The 19,526-nt window shown below is 37.4% G+C and overlaps 4 protein-coding genes across 4 annotated transcripts; 2 read left to right on the top strand and 2 right to left on the bottom strand.

The window, feature by feature from the left end:
* Positions 1-2,362: 2,362 nt before the first annotated feature.
* LOC125476407 (TIR-only protein-like) lies at positions 2,363-3,626 on the bottom strand. The gene is made up of 2 exons (XM_048582551.1): positions 3,023-3,626; positions 2,363-2,542 (listed from the first exon to the last, which is right to left on the bottom strand). The coding sequence occupies exons 1-2, from the start codon at positions 3,502-3,504 to the stop codon at positions 2,461-2,463; spliced, it is 564 nt and encodes a 187-aa protein (XP_048438508.1). The 5' UTR covers positions 3,505-3,626; the 3' UTR covers positions 2,363-2,460.
* Positions 3,627-6,318: 2,692 nt separating this feature from the next.
* Positions 6,319-10,334, top strand: LOC103927051 (COP1-interacting protein 7). The gene is given in 9 exon segments (XM_009335981.3): positions 6,319-6,480; positions 6,705-6,881; positions 6,985-7,082; positions 7,416-7,465; positions 7,562-7,611; positions 7,718-7,870; positions 8,006-9,387; positions 9,390-9,763; positions 9,874-10,334. Coding segments are annotated over 9 exon segments (2,532 nt in total). The 5' UTR covers positions 6,319-6,427; the 3' UTR covers positions 10,069-10,334.
* A 1,234-nt stretch (positions 10,335-11,568) lies between these two features.
* On the top strand, positions 11,569-15,562 carry LOC125467989 (uncharacterized protein At4g04980-like). The gene is given in 11 exon segments (XM_048582636.1): positions 11,569-11,585; positions 11,641-11,704; positions 11,987-12,181; positions 12,382-12,477; positions 12,619-12,745; positions 12,871-13,684; positions 13,686-14,228; positions 14,313-14,478; positions 14,581-14,745; positions 14,911-15,063; positions 15,150-15,562. Coding segments are annotated over 11 exon segments (2,544 nt in total). The 3' UTR covers positions 15,354-15,562.
* A 1,580-nt stretch (positions 15,563-17,142) lies between these two features.
* Positions 17,143-19,163, bottom strand: LOC103944270 (polyphenol oxidase latent form, chloroplastic-like). The gene has a single exon (XM_009354696.3). The coding sequence runs from the start codon at positions 19,111-19,113 to the stop codon at positions 17,353-17,355; it is 1,761 nt and encodes a 586-aa protein (XP_009352971.3). The 5' UTR covers positions 19,114-19,163; the 3' UTR covers positions 17,143-17,352.
* Between the last annotated feature and the right edge of the window lie 363 nt (positions 19,164-19,526).

Below are 19,526 nucleotides of genomic sequence, written 5' to 3'. Positions count from 1 at the left end.
GCATACAGATAGTAGAGAAAAACAAATACAATATAATATGGGCAGTGTTATTGGCACTCAAAAAATCTCATTCTACACTCCTCACAAGTGTACTTTTCTTTCCAAATATAGAAAGTTTGGAGTGTGGAATGAGATTTTTGAAGTGCCAATAACATGTCCCTATAATATAAAAAGTATGAAATTTAATCCAATGAAGAAGCAAACAAACAAAATATCCATAAATCGAGTCATACCTTAGCTGGAGGATTAAAAACTTCAAAATCACCATCCATCAATACAAAAGCTTGTTTTTCTCTATCAGAGTTATTAGGGTCTTAGTCGGATAAACAAAAGGTGATGCTATGGTTTAATTATAGTATGTAGGTCTATTGATAAATTTGATTTTTAATAGTAATTTCATTTGTACTTAATAGTAATTATGCAATAGAATAAATTAGACAATTAACATTTAAAATTTAAGTTGATTATAAAAAGAGGTTATTAGATGAGTTTAAATAAAATTTCCCAATTAAAATTCATTACCCACATGGTCTTGAAGATTTGAGTTACTTGACTTTCTTTGTGTTTTCTTGCCGTTTTCAGAGAATTTTCACACGTTTTGGTTGAGTAAATTGAAATAAATTGTTATTGAAAAGACTAGCATCCCACATTTTTATACGCATGTCAAAGTCCAAAAAAGTTATTCTTATCACCTAGTTGTACCATTTTTCTAACAAAAATGGAACCCACATGTGTAGGTAGGTCCTATCTCTATTAGAGAGATGGTACAAATAGATGGTAAGTGTAACATTACCCATTAAAGTCTGGATCTGCATGACTTGTAATCGCACATGAAAAATTCTAAGGAGGCTCTTTTAAAGTGAGACCATTCATGGACACTGTCATCTCACAATTTCACATTAATTTATGTGCTAACATTATAAAATATGCTGTAAAAAACATAAGGTAATAAAGAGTCCATAAAAATTCTCACTTTTAATAATCTCCTTTTAACATTTCTCATTACGCATTTCTTAACTAGCTAGTTGGGAACAAAAAAAGGTAGTTGGAAATCACATAATGTTTTTAGACCATAATTTGTAAATCACATAATGTGGCAATTGATAGTTAGGAGAGATTTTTCAGTGTGTCATATTGCCCGAACACCAAGTGTCATAATATAATTTGTGGGAAACTTGAAAAAAGATTCCAACAAATTGTATTATGACACTTAGTGTACTTGATTGTGGTTTTAGCACACTGAAAATTTTCTCCATGGTTGGTATACCTTGTTTAGTGATTTAGACAACAAATCCAATCATCAAAACGCCACATCATGTGGCATACAAAATATGGTTTAAGTAAATGGTCTCTCTAGCATCATCAACTAATTTATATTATTTGCAAGCCAACAACAACATAGTCAATTTGCAAGAATGATTTTTCTCCTTTTCTTGGTATTATGAGGAGTAAAGTTTAATTTTCCCTTGACCAAGTGTAACTTCTTTTTTCGTTATCCAAAAATGTACCCCTCGTATCATCAAGGTTTTCTAAAAATAAATAAATGCAAGAATGAAAAATTAATATCAAACAAACCACGAGAGCTGTTATTGACACACTTCAGAATGTTCATCATGCACTCTACCATATCTCTTATACTTTTTCTATAAAGGACGAGCTCGTAATGACTGAATTTTTCTTTCATGCATGTGTTCAACAAAACATGAGTGCATGATGGCTTATTTTTAAATAAACAGTCCCATAACCAAAATCTCATGTAAAATGTCATTTCACGAGGATGCATCTCAGTCTCGGATGCAGTACTTCTAACGTTTAATATGCAGTCTGATCTTGGTCCTTTTTATGTCATCTCCCATCAAGATTTCTTTGGATGAAACCGTTTGCTATGCTGATCATAACCAATTTTACTATATATTTGAGTCCAATTTGTTTGCGCACATTGTCTACAAAACCCCTGTTTCTATCAATCCATTTACGATGTTATATTGTCTAAAAAACTCCCATTTCTATCAATTGATTTACAATGTTACTATACTTTGTTTCTTTATCTTCTTTTCCTCTCTCAAACATGTAGAAAAGAGAGGATTGGATCAATGTAGCAAGATGAAAAGGAAATTAACAATTAGGATATAAGGAATTGAACTTCACATTCTTTTTAAGGAAGCACGAATTTGTTACAATTATAGTACATCTTTAATTACAATATATGGATAAAGATGTTTACCATTTATTGTATCATAACCAACGAAGGACAAATCTACAGTGTTAGAAACTTAGAAGATATTCTTTATTAATGATCTCCTATACAAAAGAATCAGTGAATTTGTAATAAAAAAACAAATAAATAAATGTGTGTCTATTTTATAATTTTTAAGTGTTATATTTTTCTTGTGAAATTGTCAAGCAATCAAGTGATTGTGTGTGTCATATTAACATTGATCCTGCACATGGTATTTACGGTCAGTACGCTCCTTCTTCTTCCACCTCCACCAAGTTCTGCAGCACTGCATCAGAAGCTTCTCTTAGGAACTCCGACCAATCCCTAAAACACCCAAAACATCACGAAGTTAGCAAAAATCGATCTTAGTGTTTGATCAAATAAACCTAGTACATCTTTCGATAACAATTATATGCGATTAGGTTTTGCTTTAAAGGGTTTAGGTGTTATGCCGACTTCTTTCTTCTAATTTTTTTGGTGGCTCCAAGAAGGATCAAGTTTATGTCCTCCACTTTTTTATATAATTTTTTTTCTTGCATTCTGAGGGGTATCCCCTAACTAAGTGTAACTTTTTTTTCGTATCAATAAAGTTTTCTCATACGGCTGAGATTTCTCTTAAAAAAACTAGGTATAGAGTCTATAGACAAAGAAAGTTTATATGAAACCCATGCAAGCACGCACTTACAGGCACTTTCCAAGCATTTAGTTAGTACTATATATTATTTATAACTTAATTATATGATCTTATTTAAGAAAAATGGTAATCTAATTATTCCTTAATTATGATATATAAGATATACTTACCCTTTAGAGGAGTCGAAAGTGAGTCCAACCGTGTACTTAGCTTCTTCAAGTGCCCAACTGAACCTTTGTAGCTCAACTGCGGAGCAAGTTCCATTGTCCCTGACCTTAAGATGAGACGGCTTTACATTGCAGAAAACTGGTATCACCCTCTTCTTAGATTCCATGAGCAGAGCCAACTCATGGAGACAAAAGTAAGATTCGCAATAATGAGGTGAAAACACGGCAACCCCCACCTTACATTTGTGGATCGCCGCGTCAATTTTGTCGAACAACTTATCCCCAGGTTTCATGTTCTTGCTGTCCAAGAAAGGATGCAAGTTGAGCCTTGAGAAATGGTAAAAGAGCAACCCAGCCACGGTTCTCTTGGTGTCGATCCCACGGTGATTAATGAACACGTCACATGGCGGGGGTGATTTAACGGTTAGAAATTGGTTGCTTCCCTGGCGGAGGAAATTGCGAACCAAAGCTGGCGAACGCTGCATGGCTCCTTGAAGAAGCTAACCAAAAAATGATGAGATATGAGATATGAGATATGGTTCTTATGTACTTTTCGTTTCGGCTAAGGGTTGTGGTTTTTGTTGTGAATTCCTAAGGGTTATGATTTTGTTTGTGGGTGTGTGAGAGAGCTATATGGACCGACAGGGCGTAGCTTATTTATATAGGTTCGGAGAGGGTTTGATTTGATTTTTGCGGTCCATATTCAAGGCAACAATTCCAAGTTTTAGGATTGGACTCGAGAAATACCTGGTAGTTATTTTGACAAGACACAGAAAATAGGAGTAAGCACGAACGCGAACCTTGAAACCCTTGAAAATCTTGACTATCTAGGCTTACTAGAACAGTATACACCTTCAAACACGTCATTAAATATTTGGTGTTCTGTTTACTGGGTCACTCGATGATATATTTGCATGGTTTTTGTATAAACATTAAAATTTTGCCAATACATATAAAACCGCATGGACAATTTTTGTTTTTAGGAAAATCTTTCACTCTCACACACGGACCCCTTACAAACTTTTGAAACTCTTAGGAGTTTAAGATACTCAAGATTTAATGGAAATAAGATTAGAGATAAAGTAACAATAGCTTGTTATCTAATAGTACATAGAGTTTTTATCAAAAGTGGTCTCTAAAATTGACTCACTCCATCAAAATGGTTTCTGAAATATAAAATCGATAAATGTTGTTCTTGAATATCGATGCCGCAAATCAATCTTGTTCTTTCAGTTATAATTTATTATAATCTTTTATTAGTGTGCTGATATAGTTCATAAGCGATACCCACTTTTCTAAACTATAAAACATATGAAACAGTGAGTTTGTTGCAGAGTTGTCTCTATTACAATAAAATATTATTAATTTGGTAAAATATAATAATAATAAAATGGAACGTGTTTGAAATTCAAAGAATGAGGAACCTATGTGTCTTGTACTCATTGTTAAAAAAAAAAAAAAAAGGAATAAAATGGCCTTAAATTCATGCATATATAGCACGCACCACATTATTATATCTCATACTTTTTAGACGACAAATTCTTATTTCTTGTAAAGCAGCTTGTTGGCACTTTATGAAAATTAAAAGTTCGTCCACAAACTAAACTTTTAAAGCCAGCCACACAGCCAATGTGAATATATAACTTGCTCCTCCATAAAAACGAAATTTTAAGATGTTTATGTCTTTAAAAGTCGGCTTTTTTTTTTTGGCTAAAATAGTCTTTGATTTTGTCTACCGTAAATTATTTTAGTTATTTCAGTGAAAATCTATCAATATTCTAGTTAAATTTTCACGTGAACAACCACGTGATCATATTTTTAAGTGTATTTTTGTTAAACAAACCCCTTCACTTAACAAGTATATTAATAATTTTTCATAGAATGACCAAAATAATTTACGGTAAACAAACTCCATAACCATTTATATCGATTTTCATTATCACTGATTAAAGTAAAGAATAGCAGTTTCAAAGATTTTAACTAAAAAGCCTTAAAAGTAATTCCAAGGGTTCCACACATGCAATAAATTAACATGAATTTAAAGCAAATGAAGCTCCTGGGACATTGACTGTCACTACAGGTAGGAAGGAAATTATTTATGCATGTGACGGCTGGGAACAGCTGGATATTATGCTGGAATCTTTTGGAAACTAATTAAGGTTAGATCAATTAGCATATAATTACGTAGTAAACTCCTCGCGCTCGATGTCAATTACTCAATAATGGATGTGTTATTTGAATTGGCTTCCGATGAAAGTTCAAATTAAAAGTTCACCAATATGAGCTTTGAATGCAGCACCGGCCTTGAGAAATTACATATGCATTTTATACTGTTGGGTTGGTGTCTCCCAGCAGGTTACTTCTAAATCCTTTAACGAAGGATAAGATTTACACTAAGTTCGTGGAACTTACGGGAATCGGATTAATTCGAATTTAAGTATATAAAAAAGAGCACATTGTTCTAACCAACTAACTAAATACAAATACGCACATCCTGAACCCTTTTACTTTATGCTCATTTTCTTCATTCAAAGCCAGTTTAAGAGAGGTGGTCGAGTCGAGACCAAATTCAGAGGTCTTTGGAATTCAGTCCTGTGCGTAAGCAAATACGGCAATTGGTGGAGTGGTCTAATTTCCTGTTTACCAATAACTTTCCTTTTTAAAATATAATGGGCAGGAAAAGAAATACATTTCAAATTAAGTATATACTACTTATTTTCCTACCACAGATATATTAATTATCTTGAATCTCTCTCACTGTCACACGATCAATTCCTGGAAGCCTAACAGACATTAGTTTAGCAATGCATGCAAACAGCTTATGACATTTCCTTATTAGTCACGGAAAAGATCTTGTGAAAATTCAAGAATTGTATTTTTTTCTTTTTAATTGTGAAACAGTTACTCACGATTTTTAATCATCGTTACAAAGTTCTACAAAAGTATTATAAAATTTATTTTCGTGAGGATTTTCGTTTATCGTAAACTTTTTATAATTCATCCTGAACATTTTGAAGATGTTACTTCAAACATATATAACTCTATTATGGCTACATTTACAATCATGTGTAAGTTTTTTTATATAACGTTATTAGACCGAGATGCTATGTAACAGTGAACTCATTTTACTCGAGTAGCATGACAAAGATCTCAAAATAGTTTTTATTATTCTATAATCCCGCCCGCCTTTATGATTGGCACGTGTAAAGCTTCATCACTTCCAGCTGTCTCTGAACTGTTTGCTCTTTCTCTGTCTCTTCCATTTCAACTTGGAACAACTGTGGGAATGTGACATGCACGTTCAACATCACATTCAAACAATATGACATTCTACCGTTTGCAATATACACACTGAAGCTATGCTCTTGCACTTGCAGCTGGGGTCTCTCTCTTCTTCCATTTTCCGCCATGGAAGCTCGCCTCGACTGCGCTTTGTTTCAGCTGACTCCAACTCGAACCAGGTACTTGGAAAATGATCTCCGCACAACCCTTTTCTCCTTCGGCACACCTTCTTTATTTCCCTTTTTTTTTTTATGTTCCTAGATTCTTCTTTGATTTATTCAATCCAACAAGGTCGTGCGGAAATCATTCTCCCTGTCCACTATGCCTGACTTGTAGTTCGACTCTGCTTAGTGATTAATCTCGAATTTCTTTCTAATTTTGTTTCTAAATTAAATGAGTGAAGATGTGACTTGGTGATCTTCTGTGGAGGCAAATCTGAAAAACTAGCATCTGGGTTGTTCCAACCTTTTGTTTCGCACCTCAAATACGTAAAAGATGAGATTTCCAGAGCTGGGTATTCCATTACTCTTCGCCCACCCACCCAAATGGCACCCTGGTTCACCAAATCCACATTTCAAAGGTACTTCTCAAATCTATGACATTTGCCAATGATGCAATTGATAATTTGCTAATTTGGATAAATTTTTTGAATTGTTTCTCTTTAATTTTGTATTTTGGGGCAGATTTGTGCGATTTGTTAGCACCCCAGCAGTTCTGGAGAGGTTTGTCAGTATTGAAAAGGAGATTTTGCAGATTGAGAGTTCAGTTCAACTGGAGGAAGGTATCTCATCAAAATCTTTTGAATTTTTCATTTTTCAATTGTTAGTTTTACGATTTAAGATCAGTCTTTCTGGTGCTGTATTGGCTAAGTTCTGTAGTTTTGTGTTGAATGTATTGTTTCTGTTCTAGTCTACTTTGTGTGGTTGCCGAGACAAAGTGAGTAATATGAGAGAAAATTCGACTCTCGGGATTAATCATCTTGCTTGTTTTCCTGCATTAAAAACCGTTGTGTTTCTCTATAATGTCCTTGCAGTAATGGAAAGAATGTTCTTCGATTTAGATCGAATGAGGACTTGTTTTGTAATTTGATTCCTAATGAAGTTCGGTTTATCAGGAGTTGTCTCTGCTAATCAGAGTACAAGGAAGTCAACTGGTTCTTTGAAGGTATTTTACATATACATTCACAAGTTGTAACATAAGTGAGGCATTTTTTAAGAATTATATATCATTACTTAAGCTAATATTTATTTTTCTTTTCAGAAAAGAGGTGAACTTGAAGAAGCAGGGGATGTAGAAAGCGAAAACTCCAAGTAACTATTTCTTTTGGATGGCTACAATTGTGAATGAAATAGTCTCACTTTCAGTGTCAGTCAGTATCTTTATCATTAATTCTTTCAGTTTTTTGTAATATGACAGGGTTTGCCTTCGACGCCTTCTGGAAACTCGAGTGGCATTGCTTCGGAAACAGCAAGCAATGGCTTATGCGCGTGGCCTTGTTGCTGGTTTTGAGATCTACAATATGGATGATCTCATTTCTTTTTCAGATGCATTTGGAGCTTCACGCTTAAGGTATGAACTCGTAACCAGTAATGTTGATTTCATTACTTTTCACGTCATTTTGGAGAAATAGATATAGTTCATTTTATTTTTCTGTAATGACGAGCTTGCTGGAGTCTCTTAAGATCAAGTACTGGTTATTTGTAGGGAAGCATGCATTAACTTCAAGGAATTATACAAGCAAAAGCACAAAGATGGTTTATGGATACAAGAAGTAGCAGCAGCTGTGGCCTGTTCTTCATCAGATCTGCAATTCACAGGAGCTTCTGAAATTACACTTACAAATGAGTCAGAGGTCACTAATCAAAATGTTATGTTAAATCTTCCCAATGGCGGTGTCCCTACCAGTGAAAAAATTCAAGCGCCAATGCCATTGCCGAATCAGAATCCTCAGTACTTTTATGGTTCACTAGGCCATTCAAACCAATTGCCTCCATATCATGGATATCCTTTCCCTACTATGCAGTCTTTTCCTCCTCATTATCCAAGGAACATGCAATGGCCTCCCAGCATGGATGAAGCAAGCTATGGTCGGGAACTGAATTATCATAGGACTCAGAAGTCATCTTCAAGAAGAAAGAAGAAGAATAAAACACGAACTAAATACTCAGGGGAAGGCAACCAAACTGAGTCCAGTGACTCCACTTCTGTGACTGATTCTGATTCAGAGACACTTCAAGAGAGAAAGCATTCTGATATGGAGAATTCATCCAAAAAGAAGTTCAAGAAGAAATCCTCGCGGAAAGTGGTCATTCAAAACATCAACTACATCACACCCAAGAGGAGGGATGGGAATAAAGACGGAGTTTCTGATGAATCTTTTTCAGATGAGAAGACTGAGAAAGCAGAAGTATTGGACATATCCCATGAGTCACACTCACAAGAAGGAGACGTAGAGAAGAGTCGCTCTATGTTTAATGGATCAAGTAGTGAGGATTTGACTGTTCGGGCTGTAGTCGCCATTGATGTTCAAGATGGACATTTTATAGCGAGGTCTGAAGGTGGTAATTCATTAGCAGAGAGGCCTGCTTTGGGGCTCAATTTCGAGAGAACTCCAAATAAACTAACAGTTTCAGCTGCAGCTGATCCTTTGGTTATGATGGAGAGGAATGGAACACATGACCATGGAGTTGAGTTGGAAGATTTTCGGACTGAAGAAAATTTCAGTTCAGTTATGGAGAGAAAAGATTGTGCAGCTGAGGACATATTACTTTTACAGAGATCGGCAACATCAGAAACTGAAAATAGGTCTGCGTTTTCTGCTTCTGCTGCTGAGTCTACGGTAACCAGGGGTTCAAGGGGAGAAGATTGGTTTGTCGTCAATCATTCAGAAAGTACAGAAGACCAGAAAGCACCAATGAAGCAAACAGTTTTTAATGGTGATTGCATCTTTGCATTGGAGAGAAAAAGCAATATGTGCGTAGATGATTCTTTCTTTATACAGTCTCGATCAGCAGTTGATGATATGTATGAATCTCCATGGAAAACAGAAATAAGCATGGTTAACGATCTGAGTTTAGCTGCCCAGAAGGAAATGGAGTTATAGATATTACACAGACTCGAACATCTGAGCCAGATGACCCTTGCATGATTCTTGAAAGGGATTCCAACTTGGTGTCTGCTGAAATTTCTTGGACTATAGACTATGGAGCAGACATTTCATTTACCGAGGCAAATAGAAGATCTTCCGGTGTTGAGACAACTGATGGCGTGGATAAGAAGCCTGCTTCGAACAGTGTGGACACCAGTGTGAAGAGCAATAAAGTTCCTGGAGCAAAAGAACGCGGTAAAGAAGCAAAGTCTAGCATCGTAAGGAGATCCCTAGTTAACAACAGACCTGATATCAAAAGCAAAAAAGTATTTCCTGCAAGAGGGCCTATAATACAAAAGAGCAAATTTGAGAAGGTAAATAATGAGTATTTATGTAGTGTTTATTTGGCTACCTCTCATTATCTATTTTCTTCATATTTTGATTTGTTTTTTATGAAATCTGATGGGAATGTGCTTGTAAACAGGAAGAAGAAATTCGGCAAAAGATGGAGGAAATGCAGATAGAACGCCAAAAGCGAATTGCTGAGAAAACTGCAGCGGCTGGCTTTTCTCCGGTAGCACCCAAAAGAGCTTCATTAGAAGGCAAAACAGCAAAGGGCTCCTCCATTAAGAGTGACAAGAGTAAACTACAACCTACCAAAAGAACTCTGAATCTGTAAATGGATACAAAGCAGTTGAGCCCATGAGTTCTTCAAACTGCAATATATATTTGTTCAATAGTTATAATCTGTTTGTATAATAGCCCCAGCTATATATTTTCATACAGGTACACCTTAGGCATGACGCCCCTCTACCTTTTGCTTCTCTATTTATTGGATGCTGAGTTTGGCAATTTGGAATATATGAGTTGTTTTGAACTATTAAAAATGTGTCAATTGGCATACGATATACTGATGCACAATGTCTATATATTCTTCTCCACTTATTGAATGGTGTTGCCATCTAAATTGAAGTATTTCTACGTGAGCGTTTTCCTTATTATGTGACTCAAAGAAAATATGCACCTGATTAGACTTTAGAATTTCCCTTGTCCAAGCCGCCCAAGGTTGCACTTGGATTTTTAACCAAATAGGTTGAAGTGTTTATAGCTACACTTCATACAAACTACACGAACAAACTTGGCCCTCTTTATGGTGAAATTACAATCTCATCTTCCTTTGCAGAGGCTACCAGGGACTCTCTGTTTGACCAAGGCAAACGACCTAATATATGAAGGCTTCGTTGCCCAAATTTGGTGAAAAGAGGGGGATAGAAATTTTCCAGGTTCCAACTTTCTAATCGTCAAATGGGGTATCAGGTACGAACGTTGACTAATAACACCATGTTTTTTGGGTTTTTTTTTTGTAGTATTCGCTGTCATGGAGTAACCTTTGTCTATGTAAGCAAGACTTGGTTTTACATTCCTAGCTACTATTTATTTGACTTTTATCTATTCTTATTTTGACCTAGTAGGATGTGTTGAATATTTCAATAATATTTTAATTAAAAACCGTTCTTAAAAAAGTTAAACGAAAAATATATATTTTTACAACTTGTAAAATTAGAAAAAGCTTTAGGTATGACTCATTAACATTGATCATGTGGGGTTACTATTATAATATGGATAATCGACATAGAAGATAAAATTTGGAAATTTAAAACATCACCTCATCTTACACAAGTGAGAAGCTGTATAATTCTATAAATAGCTGCAAGCAATAAAAAATCTAGGACCAGTTCCTGCAATCAAATCATGCATGATTTAGATAACTAAACAGGTAATTATTAATTAATTAAGTAAAACGCCTTATTAAAAATAAAATAGAAAAATGGAAAAAAAAAAAAAAAAGAGGAAACTTTAGGTCTGATACAGCTTCAGCCTACTAGATGATCTTCCTTAATAAAAGGGACTTTGCCTTTCTGTCTTTCCTTGGCTTCTCTTTTCAGAGAAAGTTCAAAGGCTGAAAGAAAAGAAATGGATTTTCCAGTTTCTTGTACAGACTAATTAACACAAAAATTAAGTGCCTCCCACGTAATTGTGTTTTCATCTCATTTTCTTTCTCAAAGAAGTTGAATTTTTTGAACAGTTCTCTTCTTGTTGTTGAACACATTACAATTTTACATTCTGGAGTTGTTTTTTTTCAGAACCACATTAAGCTTTAAGGGTGTGCTGGTCAGTAATGGTTGACACCCAATTGTATGATCATTTAACAATACTATAATCATCACCATCACCATCACCTTTTGCCCAGTCTCAGCGTAGGTTCAATCCATGACTATCGGAAGCTGTTTCGTCGCAAGCCTTCTGAAATTAAGGTACAATTTTGTGTTTCCATGTTAAACATGTCTGATTTACTTGACCCATCATCTTTAAATCTAGCTTCTAATAAAAACTGACCATATATCTACATCTAGGCATGCTAATAATCTATATGAAAGGAAACATGGCAGCATTGTTTCTTGTCTAGATTAAGTTTGTTGCATGCAGCCATAAATCTTTGATTAAGGTTCATAAAATAAATAATCACTGAAAAGGAATCAATTCACAATAAGGTCTAGACTAGAAAATGGTTAACATGAATAGAGTTGTTCTTTCAGGCAATGAAAGACTCCAAGGGGGCCAAGAGTCTGCCTGTGAAACAGAAGAACGCTTCTAGTAGAGGCATGCCAAAAGATAGGTCTTGTGGAGATTCAGCCAACCAGGTTCGGATGACTGAGCTCCGGAAGAAGATCACCATTTTCAGAGACATCATCGACCTACCAGCATGTGATGCTTCTGCAGCAATAACTGAGGTATGTGTCCTTTTTTTTAAATTTTTTTGTAAAATGTTATAGTACTCTTCCCTAATGAAGAATGTAGCTTAAAAGATAGAGCGCAAAATGAATTTTTTGGATTGCTAATAACAATTCTTTTTTTTCCGTTGAAATCTTGTGCTTAAATTTCGGGATTAAAACATAATTTTCCAATTTTTCCAAATTTTTTCTGCTTGCAGATGTTAATGAGGTTGATGGGAGATCTACAGAAGCTTTTCCCTGAAATTGTGCTACATAAACAATTGTCGGAAATAGAGGAAGCATCTATAGAAAAGGTAATTAAGATTGTTTTTTTTTTTTTTTGGAACAAAAAAGGTAATTAAGGATTTAAGATCCATAAGAAATGGCTTAGTACGCATATGTAATTATACTCGAGACCATTAAGCTAATTTTTCAAATTAAACATGTGCATTCAGGTCCTGGCCTCATTCTGCAAGGCATTGAAATCTATTGGAGAGTCTTGGATGACAAGTTATGACAGGTTGGACAAACCGAGATATGATTTCCCATCACTCAAGGAGAATGTCAATCAGGATGAACTCGGTATGCTACAAATTTTTCTCTAGGACTAGTTGAGGCCTTCCATTTGGAAATGGAAGCAACAACCTAACTGTTATTTCCCTTTGTGAAACTTTAAGTTATGGCTGATTCTCTTTACGATTTTGTAGTTGAGACGGTGCTGGAAACGCTCGATTGCTTGATGAAGATGGCACGGAACAAGTTTGATATGATAGATGAGGATGACCAGAAAAGAGAAGATTACAGCCCACGGAATAGCTCATTTGGGAAGTTCTTGAGCGATTTGGAGAGCTACGCCTCAGGTTCCACCTGTCCTTCTCCGATCACTCCATCTTCTGTCCTACCTGAGATTGATGGTTCTCCGAGAGCACAAAAGAAGGCCAACATTGGTTCCAAATCACCATTGCTTTGGACTCTGAGAGTGCAAGCAGTTGGGAAGCTAAATCCGATTGATGTTAAGAACTTGTCTCTTCACTTATCAAAACAAGGAGCTCATGGCACCAACAATGGTCTGGACAAGATTGAAAATTTGTTTGAAGAACCATCAATTGGGATAGAATTAGAGAGAAACCCTCAACAGACAGTTGCAGCAACAGATGAGGAAGTAGTAGCCCCAAATCTTAGTTTGAATGAGAAGTCTAGTGGAAAGGGTATCGACAACACAAGTGATGATGTTGAAACTCCAACCACAGCCTCCGAAACATTGGAAGCAGACACCACAGGAGTATCATTGCTTTCACCCTCACCCACACTTCCACAACCAAAATCAGCGCCTCGACCTCCACCTCCACCTTTACCTTCACCTCCACCAACGCAACAATTTTCACTGCCCAATACAAAAGCAGCAACAAGAATACCAACATCCCCTCCACCACCACCACTACACACTTTGAAGCTAAATGTTGCAACACCACCTCCACCACCACCATCAGTACCCGCCATGCAGCCACAAGTTGCAGCAACTCCCACCACCACCAACATTAACCCCACATAATGTAGCAGCAGTTGGGGGGCCACCACCCCCACGGCCTCAACCAATGGAACCAGGACCAGTATCAGCAAATCTAACCCCTCCACCAACACCAGTGCTACCAAGGTCAACAAAAGTGGTTCCACCCCTACCCCCACCTCCGTCAGGATCATCAAATGGAGATCCAGCACCACCACCTCCACCAGGACCGTCAATTGGCAGTCCTCCACCCCCACCACCTCCACCAGGATCATCAAATGGAGGTCCTCCACCGCCATCACCCATGTTAAAAGGCCCATCAAATGGAGCTGCTCCACCCCCACCCCCTGCACTCGGCACAGGAAGATCCTTGTGCCCCAAGAAAGACATTAAACTGAAGAGATCACCTCAGATGGGCAGTCTCTACCGCCTTCTCAAGAGAAAGGTGGAAGGATCTAGCTTGGATGGCAAGGCATCCAACAGGAGAAAGGGTGGAATTGGTAGCAGCTCTGGTGGAAAACAAGGAATGGCTGATGCTCTAGCAGAGATTACAAAGAGGTATTTACTGTATGGATAAGTAATCTAAGTACTCAAAATAATGCGAAAACCATGCATATAATGTTTCTAATTTTAGTGTCTCAGATCAGCATACTTTCAACAAATTGAAGAAGATATTCAGAAGTATGCAAAGCCTATCACGGAAATGAGAACCACCCTTGGTTCTTTCAAAACAAAAGACATGAATGAGTTGATGCAGTTTCACAAGAAAGTCGAATCCGTCCTTGAACACTTGACTGATGAGTCACAGGTCAATACCATTAATTGTCCGCTTTATTTTTGCTCATTTCCATTCTAATTCTATGATCACTTCATAATCGTGTTTTGCGACATGCCATTTTCTGAATTGCAGGTGCTTTCAAGGTTTGAAGGGTTCCCAACAAAGAAGTTGGAAGCAATAAGGATGGCAGCAGCGCTACACACAAATTTAAATACAATGCTCAATGAACTGCAAAACTGGAAACTAGTGGTTCCATTGGGTCAGCTCCTTGACAAGGCCGAACGCTACTTCGATAAGGTGCACAAATGTTCATTTAATACAATCTTACTTGCTTAATTGTCTTCATTATCGTTTCTTATATAAAAAACTTACTACGTCTTCACTATTGTTTCTTATATATAAAAACTTGCTTAATTGTCTCTTTCCATTTTCCATAACTAACAAAAAAAAGTTTATACACAGATAAAAGGAGAAATAGACACGATGGAACGAACTAAAGACGATGAAGCCAAGAAGTTTCAGAGCCAGAATATCCACTTCGACTTCAATATCCTCATCCGGATCAAAGAAGCCATGGTGGATGTCTCCTCAAGCTGCATGGAGATGGCACTAAAGGTTAGTAATCAGAATTAACTATTCTAAAAAACAAATAACAACGATTTGATAAAGAGAGTTTGACTTTGAAATGTTAAATGGTGCAGGAAAGGAGAGAAGCAAAGGCCGCTGGTAAGACTGGAACAAAAACTGATCAGAAGCAAACAAAGATTTGTGTGAAAATGCTGTGGAAGGCTTTTCAGTTTGCTTTTAGGGTTTACACATTCGCTGGTGGACATGACGATCGGGCTGACATGCTCACAAAAGAACTGGCTAATGAAATCGAGTCTGATGGTCCCCAACACAACTGAAACCCTAATTTCCTTGTAAATAGCACTGTTTTTGCAATACCCAAAAAAAAGATTTTTTTTCTTTTGTTGTGACCCTTGTAAATAATCCGGTCCAAAGAAAATCTTGTAAAAATTAAGGCTTTTTATGTATGAGTATGGTTTTGATTTTGGAATTAATTAGTACCACATCCAGGCAGAAATGAATACAGATCTTGTCTTTGTTGTGTCCTTGTAAATTGTATTTTCTTATATATACATATATGTTTTAGTTGTTACATTAGTTCCATGAGCTCGACCTGTGTCTCGCGATTATATCCGAAAAAGATATTTTTTAATAAATTTAAAGAAAATATAAAATTAATAAATTATTGAATGAGCTATGTTTAGCCGATTTAGCCATTTCAATTGGAAATGATATATAAATAATGAATATGATCTAACACAATTCATAAAAATATTTTCTTACAGGGTTATAATTTTGAATTGAGCTATACTTAGTCACTTTAGTTAGAGAGGCCTAAGAAAAAAGAAACTAATAGAGAAGCTTCCCTCCCCGGTAATATAATGTCATTCTAACTTACTAACCAGTTACCATTTAAGTGCTACAATATATATCATTTTTTTATTGACTCTCAAACAGTTACTACAATGAGAGACACAAAAAAGGAGACAGCAGATCTTGGCCCTATGATAGGATTCTATGTAATTGCTGACTCAGCATATAGAATCAGTGATGTGGATGGGCTAACTAGGACAACAGATGGTTGCTAAGTGAATAAGAGCTCGTTTGGAAATGTTTTTTCAATGATAGAAAGTGCTTTTAGTGAAAATGTTTATGAAACCAATAATCTAAGTAGATAATGGAAAAACACTTTATGTGCTTCCTGCAAGAAGTACATATCTGATGCTTCTTCATAAAGCACTTAAAGTGCTTTTGGAACCCAAAATCAATTTTACCAAAAACGCTTTCAGTCATTTTAAAAGTACTTTCAAACGAGTCTTAAGTCTGTTAGAGAAGGTTGTTAGTAGTTAATTTGCAGGATAAGCTAGGCAGTGACTACATAAAGATTAAGTCTGTAAGAGGAAAGGTTGTTGTAAAAGTTGATATTGTAATGAAATATTACATTGAGTAAGCAGCCGAGTAAGGGTTGTATCACCTTGGTATTCCACCTTGGATTCGATTACGTCACACCGAAAGTGAGTGTGTTGCTGCATGGTTGGGATTTAGGTGTTTATTGGTGGAGCCGAATCGGGTTGATCGTGATGCACTGTTGCAGCAGTGGTAGCAGACTTCTCGAATTTTCTTTCGGTTTGGTTTCTGGTTTTGGGCTCTTGGTTGGGCTCTTTTTGGTTAGCTTGGGAGGTCCATTTTTGCTTTGTGTCTATTTGTATGTGGGTCTTTTCTACGAAAGTTTGTGTTTTTTGTTATAAAATTTAAAGAGTTTTAACAAAAAATTCACAGTATTCTTCATATCAACGAAAAATCATATTTTTATACAAAAAAATCAATCCTGATACTATTCACTCTACCATTTATTTTGTCTTTATCATTAAGACTCAAAGTTTTCAGGTCTTTTCATTAGTTTTCCTTAAAATTTACCTTTCTTTTAAAACAAAAATAATAATAATAAAGCTTTTTATGCTAGTCGCCACCACATATTTAGCTTTATTGTTGTTTTACCCCTACACTTTTTTGGCTTACATGATTGTTATCTTCCTCTTTGCGCAAGATTATGACTCCATTGTCAGTCCTCCATTATCACAAATAACAATAATAGTAAAGTAGTGTACCATCATTAATTCTGGAAAATTATGATTAAACTCCACCATCAATTCTTTATTCAATAAATAAACACACCGAAACACAATAGTGCTTTTATTCACGAGGAACACCAACCATCATCTGCCACGTAAGCAGTAGATGATCACATTACGTACGTTCAGGATTAATTAGCTAGAAAAACATGATTAAGCCAACCCAACAACAACAAGAAGAACCAACAATAACATTAATTAACACTCAGGTAGTATTAATGAGCTCAATGCTAAACCCTCCGATGGTGATGGGCCCCTTCCCAACTTTCGGCACCAAAGTCACCACCACAGTGCTGTCTGTCTCCGCATCCAACTCCTCCAACAAGCTCGTAATGCTCAGCCGCAGGTTCGTCTTAATATTTTTCTTATGCTTATGCGGCACGTGAACAAAACTCCCAGCAAACTCCGACTTGTCTTTCCCGGCCAGCGAGTCCGCGTCATCGTTCACATACACGTCGAACTTCACAGTCTCATTCCCGGCAAACTCAATCCCCGTAATCACCAGCACCTCGTCCTGCGCCTTCTTTTGGGCAGCTGTCCGCTTCGTTGCAGACGGCCTCGTCACCTCGACGCTGATTGTATCCGACAGTGTAGCAGGGAACGTTGCAGTAAGATCAGAAGATGAAACCGCGGCCTTTCTCTTATTCGTCGACTTACGAGCCGTCGGCTTATACTCCAACCACGGGATCGAGACATTCTCGTCGTACACGTACCCGAGTTTTGTAGTGTCGAGCGAGTCCCGAACCTTGACGCGCACGAGATTCTTTTTCTCGTCGTAGAACAAGAACTCCGTGTCCAGCCAGTCGGTCTTTTCTATGTCCGTACCGCCCAACTTATCCTTATATATAGACCACATGCGGTCCACGTTGGAATGGTGGGAGTAAAACAGCGGATCCCTCCCCGAAGAGTAAAAGGCCCCCATGTCCTCCCCGTTTGTCTGGGTTGGGTCGCCAGTCCAAAAGTGAATATTGTTATGGGGAATGCTCTCAATGTTTCCGGCGCCAGGGCTTGGGTCGTCCCCTGCGCTGTAGGGCTCTCCGTAGAAGAGTCTGTGAGAAGTGGCCTTCGACACCATCTGCTGATACATCGTTGTTAAGTTCTCTTTGATTCGTGTCTCGTCGTCGACGTCATCGTCGGTCCCGCTGTAATTCAAGTCCAGGAGCTTCGGGGGCTGATGCGCTGCATTTCTGTACTGGTCGTAGAGGGATGACGACGTATCGGTGAAAATCTCAGGAATGTACATGCCAGCTGGCGCGTCCCAGTTCCAGAAGGGGAGGGCGAAGGTTGGGTCCCCAATGAGCTCGCCCAAGATTTTCTCGTAGAAGTAGAGGTACCAACGATGGAACGGGAAGAAGAGCCAACAGTAGTGAACTTGGATTTCCAAATCCGAATATCCGACTTGTGGGTATGCACCGTCGCAGTAGGAGCAGTGTACCATGGCCTGTTGGGCGTGACTGCGCGGGTCGTCGTCTGGAAGTGCCCGCATCAGCTCGACAGCCTTTTTGTATTTGGCCAAGTATGCAGCGTCGTTTGCAACGTCCTGGGCAGCGGGCCTAGTGCGGAGTGGGCCTGAGTCGGGGAGTTCGAAGTCGATGATGGTCGTGGTGCTAGGTGGGCAACAATCGATGGTGGACCCGTCTGGCTTGTCGGCAGGGCCACACGTGGTCAGGTCTGGAGCGGATACTGGTGCGGCAAAAGCAAATGGGTTTCCTGCCGCACCGTAGAGACCCCCGGCGCCTAAACCTATCAGCATGTTCCTCCTGTCGAGTCTTGCTAGGCCCTGGTCTTGGTTATCATTGTCACCTTTTGTTGCTTTGCAGCGCACTCTGCCCGCAAGGCATTGTTTGGGTTTTCGTTGCAGTGGAGTCTGGGACTTGTTTGGGAATAAAGGAGAGCGGAAGAGGGTAGTTGTGGTGGAGTGCAGGGCGGCCATTGTAGAAGTTGGTGGTAAGGGAGATGAAGCCATGGCTGAATTGGTTTTCCTTTCCACTCTGCAATTAAGAAGGAAAGGGGATTGCGATGTTTTTATAGCGGAAACAGGCGCGACCGCACACTAAAAATGTGTGTATGCAAAATTAATGTTGGGCTAATGCTAGAAATATTAAATTTGTTGATTAAATTTGTAGATTAAATGATATGTTATCAATAATAAATGAACATATTTATTAATATTTAAATAATAATTAATCATTAATTTATAAAAAAATGTTTACAAATTTAGTCTTCCAAGAATTTCAAAGGCTAATGCTAAAGAGATTAAATTTATAGATAAAATTTACAAACTAAATGATTTATCACTAATAGAAATGAACACGTGTAAATTTAATTCATTATTTAATTTCAAAAGTTAAAAAAAGAAAAAGACTTCTGTCACAAAAG

Source organism: the organism of the source record quoted next, unplaced genomic scaffold (assembly GCF_019419815.1).
Source record: "Pyrus x bretschneideri cultivar Hongxiangsu unplaced genomic scaffold, Pyrus_bretschneideri_v1 Contig19, whole genome shotgun sequence".
Classification (NCBI taxonomy): domain Eukaryota; kingdom Viridiplantae; phylum Streptophyta; class Magnoliopsida; order Rosales; family Rosaceae; genus Pyrus; species Pyrus x bretschneideri.
The sequence above is the reverse complement of the archived record's forward strand: the minus strand, read 5'-3'. Positions and strand labels throughout refer to the sequence as shown.